The 9,626-nt window shown below is 44.1% G+C and overlaps 1 protein-coding gene across 1 annotated transcript in view; it reads left to right on the top strand.

Annotated features, from left to right (window-relative positions):
* The window catches only part of ESR1 (estrogen receptor 1), a 177,462-nt gene that overhangs the window by 58,975 nt on the left and 108,861 nt on the right, over positions 1 to 9,626 (top strand). Inside the window, exon 4 of the mRNA XM_026649757.2 lies at positions 1,090 to 1,206. Coding sequence (XP_026505542.1) covers positions 1,090 to 1,206 — 117 coding nt within the window. The remainder of the gene's footprint in view (positions 1 to 1,089; positions 1,207 to 9,626) is intronic.

Here is a 9,626-nt window from a genome sequence, read left to right as displayed (position 1 = left end):
CTGGTGCAGGGGGGCTGGGGCAATAGCAGTTCAACGGCCCAGGCCCTAGCTCAGGGCGGGGCACACACCGACACTGCTCAGGCCCTTGGAAGCAGGGGCGGAGCAGCTACCCAGTTAGGGAGCTCAGGCCCCCTTACACAGGGGCTGAGCAACACTCACTCGGGGTAAGCCCTGGCGGCGAGACCAGAGCGTTGGGTGAGGGGGAAGCCTGCCACCCGTGTGTGGGGGTGGCAGGGGGGAACGCAGGCCCACCCACTCCACTGCGTTCCAGCCCGGGGCCCTAACAGCGGTTACTGCCGCTGCCGGTCAGTGGGGTATCCTGACCGAAACACACTGACATGGGTTCGCATGCCTCGACAGCCTGACCGGGGTCGGCTACCCCCGGGCTACTTCCAATTTCCCCCTCAGGGCCTACCTCGTCCGCGGCACCGGGCAGGGTCCAGTCGACCAGCATAGGCTCCTCCCGGCCGGGGCTTGGTGGCAGGTCCGGCAGCTCCGTCGGAAAGTCCGGCCAGTTGCACTCGGGCGGTTCCTCCGGGTAACAGCAGGGCCGAAGGGGTTCTGCGGCGGTCTCACCGTCGGGGTTGCTGTGGGGGAGTTCCAAGGGCTCCCCCCAATGACGGGAACGGACGGGCTCCGGCGGCTCTTCGTCGTAGTGAGCCCGGGGCAGCTCCGGCCAGCTAGGAGAATATCCTCGGGCCTCAGCGGTATCCTGGTCGGGAGCTCCCGGCCGCACGTCTGCTCCCTGTGGTGGCCGGGCTCTGACTGAGCTCTGGCGGCCAGCCTTTATACTTCCTGTCCCGCCCCTTGACTTCCGGGGGGCGGGCACAGGTGGCTGTGGCTCCGCCCACTCCGGTGTCTGCTCCAGTGCTCCCTCCTCTGGGCAGGAGGGGAGCCACACCGAATCACTACAACACCTAACACGCTTGTTTGGGGAAAGCTATCAAATTCCTTATGATTATAGCTGCCGTGAAAAATACTCAAAGAGAAATTTAAGATAAAGTATTACAGGAACCCTGGAAACTACTCTGTTAAGGGATTGTCTATTTTTCATTAATTCTACTTTATATTTTCCCTCTGGCTATATAGGGCACAACGACTACATGTGTCCCGCTACTAACCAGTGCACCATCGACAAGAACAGGAGAAAGAGCTGTCAGGCCTGCCGGCTGCGAAAGTGCTATGAAGTGGGAATGATGAAAGGTGGTACGTACACAGCAACAAACACATTTTTTAGCACTGATGGCTGCTTAACTAGACAACCAACACAGTTAAGCAAAGAGGCAACTGTTGTTGTTGGCCAAAAACCCCAACCATGACAAAACAAGGGTGATATCCTGGCTGAATCGAAGTCAATGGAAATTTAGGCATTGACTTCAGTGTGGGTAGGATTTCACCCCTAATATTTTATAATTCATTTGTTTTCTCACAAGTGGATTTGTCTGGCCCCAGGCTATCATGAGTGAAATCCAATCCTAAATGTTGTTTCTTTCTGCAATATGCCATTCACTCTGTGAAACAAATCGATGGTCTCAGTTCAGTTCCCAGTGAACAGGTATCCACATCGTAAAACCCAGCATCATTATTGCCATCTTGTGGACTGTTTCTGAGGGTAGGCCAAGACTTGTATGGCAACGGACGGTTAATTACCATGTATCTAGGTCAGGTATGAAGCACATTGGTGGGGTAGTTTGGAGAAACTTGCAGTACTGCTGCTCTTACTGTACTACTTCTGTGGATTAATAAAGGGTTGCCACCTTCAGAGCTGTTATTCCAGCACCATGCAACAGCACACGATGCACCTGAATTCATTTCCTTTTCCTGTATTGAAATATTGAGGACCTGATTCTGATCTCAGATACATTGAGCTAAATCACAAGTAATTACACTGGGACACTGGAGTTATGCTGGTGTGAGAGAAGAATCAGCTTTAGATGTCAACACTGGTTGCTGCACATCCCAAAACTGATTGTACTAGAGATATCTGGTGTTTAATGTTTAGAGGAAAAGTTTTATAAATAGATGACACTGCCATCAAATAACCTTTATTGTGCTGTTCTCAGAGCAAAGGTTCTTTCCAAGAGGCATTTGGGATGTTTTAGTAGTGAGTTTTTTGAGCATTTCCCCAGTAGATGTCTTCTCTCCCTCCTTTAAATTACTGCTCCTTTTAGTTACAAGAAACAGACAGAAGGCAAGGGGAGGGGACAGGCAGAGATAAAAAAAAATTAATCGTGACTAATCGCATGATTAATTGCGCTGTTAAACAATAATAGAATACCACTTATTTAAATATTTTTGGATGTTTTCTACATTTTCAAATATATTGATTTAAATTATAAATAAACAACATAGAATACAACGTGTACAGTGCTCACTTTATATTATTTTTTATTACAAATATTTGCACTGTAAAAAAAGAAATAGTATATTTCAAGTCACCTAATACAAGTACTGTCGTGCAATCTCTTTATCATGAAAGTTGAACTTAAAAATGTAGAATTATGTACAAAAGAACACTGCATTCAAAAATAAAACAATGTAAAACTTTAGCGCCTACAAGTCCACTCAGTCCTACTTCAGCCAATCCCTCAGACAAACAGGGTTGGTTACAATTTGCAGGAGATAATGCTGCCTGCTTCTTGTTTACAATATCACCTGAAAGTGAGAACACGCGTTCGCATGGCACTGTTGTAGCCAGCGTCGCAAGATATTTACATGACAGATGCATTAAAGATTCATATCTCCCTTCATGCTTCAACCACCATTCCAGAGGACATGCATCCATGCTGATGATGGGTTCTGCTCGATAATGATCCAAAGCAGAGCGGACCAATGCATGTTCATTTTCATCATTTGAGTCAGATGCTACCAGCAAAAGGTTGATTTTCTTTTTTGGTGGTTCAAGTTCTGTGGTTTCCACATTGGAGTGTTGCTCTTTAAGGCTTCTGAAAGCATGTTCCACACCTCATCCCTTTCAGATTTTGGAAGGCACTTCAGATTCTTAAACTTTGGGTCGAGTGCTGTAGCTATTGTTAGAAATCTCACATTGGTACCTTCTTTATGTTTTGTCAAATCTGCAGTGAAAGTGTTCTTAAAATGAACATGTGCTGGGTCATCATCCGAGACTGCTGTAACAAGAAATAAATGGCAGAATGCGGGTAAAACATAACAGGAGACATACAATTCTTCCCCAAGGAGTTCATTCATAAATTTAATTAACAGATATTTTTAACGAGTATCATCAGCATGGAAGCATGTCCTCTGGAATGGTGGCTGAAGCATGAAGGGGCATATGAATGTTAACCATATCTGGCACGTAAATACCTTGCAACGCCAGCTGCAAAAGTGCCATGCAAATGCCTGTTCTGACTTTCAGGTGACATTGTAAATAAGTAGCGGGCAACATTATCTCCCGTAAATGTAAACAAATATGTTTGTCTTAGCGATTGGCTGAAGTAGAACTGAGTGGACTTGTAGGCTCTAAAGTTTTACATTGGTTTTGAGTGCAGTTATGTAACCAAAAAAAATCTACATTTGTAAGTTGCGCATTCACGATAAAGAGATTGCACTACAGTATGTGTATGAGGTGAATTGAAAAATACTGTTTCTTTTGTTTATCATTTTTACAGTGCAAATATTTGTAATAAATATAAAGTGAGCACTGTAGGCTTTGTATTCTGTGTTGTAAGAGAAATCAATATATTTGAAAAACAACCAAAAATATTTAATACATTTAAATTGGTATTCTATTGTTTAACTGTGAAATTAATTTTGAAATGCAGGGAATTATAAAACTGGAGATTAGATGCACCTGATTTAAAATGGAAGGAAGATAGTTTCTGTGTTTTTAATGAAAAATATTTCAAAGTAACATTTATTTTAAAAATGATTACTAACCTCATCTAAACCTATTTGTAATAGAAGTCTTAGCAATAGTATCTTGCAGAGACTTCTGGATGGTGATGGTGATGTCTTCTGAATGTTCAGACTCATTGGGAGGGTTTCCAGTGCTCATTCTTTATTTTTTCAGGTGAGAGAGGTTTGGCTCAGGACTCCAATTTTAGGCTATTCAGAATGTTCCAGCTTTTCTCTGTCATTATTTCTATCATCCTGGTGATTCAGAGCAGCCAATTACTCCCTTCATCTGGCTTCTAGCTTCAGACTGAAATAGAACTTCGATAATTGATTCATGGAATGCATATGTGTGTATTGTGGCTCTCTTAATATTCTGGAGCACCTGGCTGGAGTTCATTTCCATCATGAAAAACGTAGACCTTGCAAAACAAAAGAAACAAAAAATACAGTAAAGAAATGTTAGGGCTATATATTTAAGCAATCAGAAAATATCACAATTAAGGCTGCAGCTGCTACCTTAACTCTGCCCTCTTGTATATATGCCTACATATAATCTTCAGCTATATGATAATATACTATTTCTCAAATACAAGATATTTGTATCATTTTGTGCTACACCTTACACTTGATATATTTTCATTCATTTATATTTACATTGCTTTCATTGTCAGAATAATCCAGTACATCTCTATTGAGTTAAGATTTTTTGATATTCTCTTCCCTCTTAGGTATGCATTCTAATAATTTTCTCACCTGTGATATATTCAACAGCAATGTACATATACTTCTATTTTTGAGCAGCAGTATAGCCTTAGCATCGGTTCTGGGTTAAACTTAAATTAAATTTAGGACAAAAAGGAATTGCTATTTAAATTTAAATTTGTCCCTGACCACCTCCTAATTCAGGGGTTCTCAAACTTTTTAATAATGTGGACCAGCTCTTAATAGAGAGACTTTTTGTGGCCACCATCCTTCCCATTTGCAGTCCCATGGACCTTTCCATGATGGCATAACACCCCTATGGCAACTGTAGGAACTGATATTGAAAAATATTAGAAAACCAGTTAATGTATTTTAGCTGTCTTTTAACTCACTTTAATAGCTGAAAATAGGAAGAGCCAATGCCCTGTGACCAGCCAATTCTCTATGAACCGCAAGCAAGCACTGTATGTGAACCACCAGTGGTCCACAGACAGTAGTTTGAGAACCTCCTGTTTTAATGCAATCCTGTAGAAACTTCTTAATATCCCTCACCACCAGGCTCTATATCTCCTCAGAATTTATGACCATTTCCATCAGAAAGTTTCAGTGTCTGACTAGATAACACCTGGATCCAGAGCTGATAGTTCAAACTACACCCAAGCAACTCGATGGAGACGTTGGTGGTCACTTAATTCTCATTCTGTTGCTTGGACAGCATAGAGGTAATTGAACGAGTTATGTACCTCCATGATGTTCTGTCCTGAGCCAAACCTAGCATGTTACATGGTTGAAAACTTCTGAAGGACAGCCATCATGTTTTAGGTCTTCCAGGAGTGCTTGAAAGCAGCAGAGAAAACTTGAAAATGATTCTTACAAAGAGGTTGGTAGGCATTTGGAGCAGATGACCATACCACCTTAGGGAGCATTGGTGACTGGCACCTATTCTTTCCTAACTGCTGTCTTTAAGGTGGATTTCAGTGAGACCAGTGACTGACATCTTTAACTTAGACATTTCTCTGACAAGCAGTGCCTTTGAGCCTTCCTTCTTCAAGGGTAACATGTTCCAGATTCTGATATGTAAAACCTGTATTTGTTAGATTAATTTTTGTAGGTCTCAAGTCAGGTTGATCTGAGACACAGCACATTTTATGAGTTTCATAACAGTCAGGTGAGAGGTCACTAGCTCATCCAACTCTATGCCTGGGTTCCACACAAAGACATGAGAAACCTGTGATAGGGTTTACCTGCTCCAATAAGGTTGCAGGTGTCCTCTATATTGCATTGAGTGCAGGTAGTTAGGTTGTGAACTGGTGAGATGTGGCAGTGTGGTTGAGGCAATCAGTGCAGTACCAGAATCAAAGCTGCTCAGACAAATACCTCTTCCACCATAGTGATGTTGGTGGGAAGAACAAAATGTTTTAAGGAGCCAGTCAAGACTCTGACCTCTCCTTCCAGTGACATCTTCTGCCTTCCATTCAGTGACATAGCATGAAGCCTTTGAGGTCCTACTGGACTCCTCACTAATCCGTTTGTCCAAGTAACTACAACAGTGAGAATGCCTTCCTCCAGGTGTCAAACTGTCTGGAGGGGCTCAGGAGCATGAATACCAACCTCCAGGGCAGATTATTAAGAAACAGGGCACAAATCCCAAACTGGGCACAAATCCCAAACTGGTTGTGAATTCTATACTTAGATTTCACCAACAAAGTATCAAGTACAAACTCCTCAAGCACTCTCACAGCCTTAACATGGAGTCACAGACTGTACCCATGGATACCTGCCACCCAGGAAAGCCTGTCTTTGTGATAGATGGTCCCTTACACCAAAAATCACAACAATATTGAGGTTACTCCGAGTTCTAAAGGACCAGTCACTTACCCCAGGTCTATTGCATCTTAGATCCTACACCAAAGCCAATGCTTGTAACCAATCCTATAATAAATTAACTAAAGACCTATTAACTAAGAAAAAGAAATGAGTTATTTGCAAGGTTAAATATACGCAGACAAATGAGTTCTAGTCTTAGATTCCAAAAGGTGGTAGAAGCTTCTACAATAAGAAAGCTCTATAAGTCCTTTAGGGCTGACCCAGGTCAAGCAATGGGGATCGTTTGCTAATGCAAATCTTGCTCTTCCCAAGTCCAAGCAGCATAGAGATCCAGTTTATTCTTGTCAGGGATTTTTACTCCCTTCCCCTAGAGTTCACGCTGATGGGATAAGTCAAAATGCAGCTCTCCTCTTCAGGGAGGAGAAGTAATCAACAAAGGGAAAGTTATCAACAAAGTATCTGTCCTTTGATGTTTCACAATGGCTCATTTGATTTCAGTTGGCCTTCTTGTGGGCAGGACCCAATACCTTCTATAGGAAGCCAGCCTTTACATTAATTTATGCTTCTTTCCTGTTTGGTGAGTTACACAGTTAGAGGTTTATAATGCAAACACTTCTTATAACCATATACCATGGCGTACAGATGTTCAATGAGATTAATACATGCAGCAGCTTGCAAGCATTTCATTAAGTCTCGACACTGAACACTGGTTCATAAACCTAATACCTATTTTAGCAAAACAAGGGTAAGACTGACTGGTTTCCAGCTATGTATTTGTCAGTGTTCAGTTGGGGCCTAGAGGTCTTAGCATGAGGCCTTAGCACCCTAGTCTGCCAGCATTACATTAGAATGTGCCAGTAAACTAGCCTCTTCATCTCCGATGAGTTTCTATGAATCATGCATTTGTCACCTGCAGATTGGACTATTGTAACTCACTGTATCTGGGACCAAAGATGGCAGCATTGCAGCCCAACTTGTGTGGAGTGCACCTCAACAGGAAAAAACACCCGAGAACACATTGCACTGCCAGTGCTGTTGCACCTCCATTGACTCCCATTTTCTTTCTTGTGTTAGTGCAAGACTTTGGTCCAAATGGATTCAGTCCTGTTACAACAGAAACCACTGAAGCACCGGCACTCTTGTGGCAAATTCAGCTAACAGTGCCCAGGACGCTCAGCTCATGAGATCTGGAGATAAGGCATTTTTGGTCAAGGAGACTGCCTGCAGAATGACCAATTGTAGAAGATGAGACTGAGTCAGTCTGTTTTCAGGACACGCTACATGCAGTGCTGTATTATTGCCTAGGCTGACAAGGCCTAGGCCTAGGGTGGCAAATTTGCAGGGGCGGAAGCTCCCCTCCGCGCCCCACCCCCCTGCTCCAGCTCACCTCCGCCTCCTCTGCAAGCGCGCCGCCGCATCCTGTTTCTCTCCCCTCCCAGTGCTTGCGCCGCGAAACAGCTGTTTCGCGGGGCAGGGAGGGAGGCGGAACGCCGCGCGCTGGGGGAAGAGGCGGGGCAGGGGGCGGGGATTTGGGGAAGGGATCCAATAGGGGAAGGGAGCGGGCGGAGTTGGGGCGGGGACTTTGGGGAGGGGGTTGGAATGGGGGCGGGAAAAGGGCAGAGTCGGGGTGAGGCCAGGGCGGCAATTATTTCCCGGCCTAAGGGCGGCAAAATTATTAATCTGCCACTGGCTACATGAGACACTTTTTTGGCAGAAGGTTTCTCACAATAACGGGTCCTAATCCATGAGTAATGCTTCTTGGTGCTACAGTAATACAAATACTAATAGTAACAATAAGAGAGCTACTGAACCCAAGAAGAGTAAATGGCAGAGTCCACTATAGATGACGCTATGCAAATCTTAATTATTGTATTCAGTGCAAAAATCTTGAAGTAATGAGTGCCCTGAGACGTGCTAAATAAATAAATTAGTAAAGGCTTTTCTGCTTGCGTATGAAGGCCATAGTGTCATCTGATGTAAATCAGCATAGCTTCACTCACTTCAGTAGAGCTTTTCAAAGTCTTTTCAAAGTCATTCGGCGGAGAAGGTGAAATTCATTTTTAGTTATGGTACGTAGCCATACATTTAGGATACCTTTTCCCCTTCCATCCACAGCAGAATCCTCATGGATGTCAATGAGAAGATGCACAAAGATCAAGGGTGTAATCTAGCCTGTATGTAATAACTAAACTTTTAATTACTATTAAGTATTTATTGTCACATTCACTATCACTCAGTGGGAAAATATGCCTCCTTCCTTGTCTTTGTTTTTCTCCTGTTCTCCTGTAGCTCAGTCTCTCCTACAGTTCTGATACGTATAGGCTGTTCCCCTTCTGTCTGCAGTTTGAGGAGGCCATTCAAAGCTGTAGCACAACCTGTGCTAGCCACTCCCCCTTCTTCAGCCTGCTGCCAGATCTTTCTGTTGCCTCTGTGGCAACAGTCAAGTAGTGGTTCACTTTGCTCCAGATTTTTTTGACAGCATATTATTTTATCCAATTTTTCAGACAGTAGCAAACAGCTTTTCTTCTCCCTCTCCTGGTTTGAATATTGAACCGTGTCATGGTCTCATCTACCCAGAGCCAGTACTGCAACACCTCACTGACATACTCCTCTCCTTTGCCCCCGCAAGGCGTGGTAAAGATGTCATGCAAACACAAGCTTAAATCCAAGCAGTGTTCTATTTGTGAGGCAGCTTTTACAGGCTCATAGGAGGGCAAATTGTGCCCCGCCTGTTCTCAGCCAGCTGACCCTTGCACTGCTAAGGCAAGGGGGTGTCGGGCAGGCATGTTGGGTCCCCACCTGCCCCAAGAAGTCACGATTCCCACACAGAAGAGTCTGATCTGGAAGTGTTGAGCAGAATGGGAGAGAGACTCCATGGATGAGGAGAACTTCAGCCAGCCTGGGGTAAGTTCCAAGGCAGAACAGGCCAGGGGAGGGGGTGAGGGAGAAACCCTTAACAGGTATGTGTCCTCCCCCAGCCCCGAAATGGGTCCCAAGTTCCCTTCTTCCCAGTTCAAGTCAGGGAACCTATGGCAATAAAACTGCATCCTGCAGACAGGAAGTGCAACCCTGAGAGGGAGGACTCAAGATGCTGCATAAAACAAACAGCAAAAAGACCATGTGTTAGCCACAGCTGGGCAGCAATGCCTGCAAAGTGGGCCAAAAGGCTAAAAAATCCAAAAAGAGCAAAAAGGAAAATAAAGACTATCTACTGAGGAAGGGAAGCTCTCAGATTCAGGCAC

This window comes from Terrapene carolina, unplaced genomic scaffold, assembly GCF_002925995.2.
Source record: "Terrapene carolina triunguis isolate 2854851 unplaced genomic scaffold, T_m_triunguis-2.0 Scaffold85, whole genome shotgun sequence".
NCBI lineage: Eukaryota > Metazoa > Chordata > Testudines > Emydidae > Terrapene > Terrapene triunguis.
This window is presented reverse-complemented; position numbering and strand designations above follow the sequence as displayed.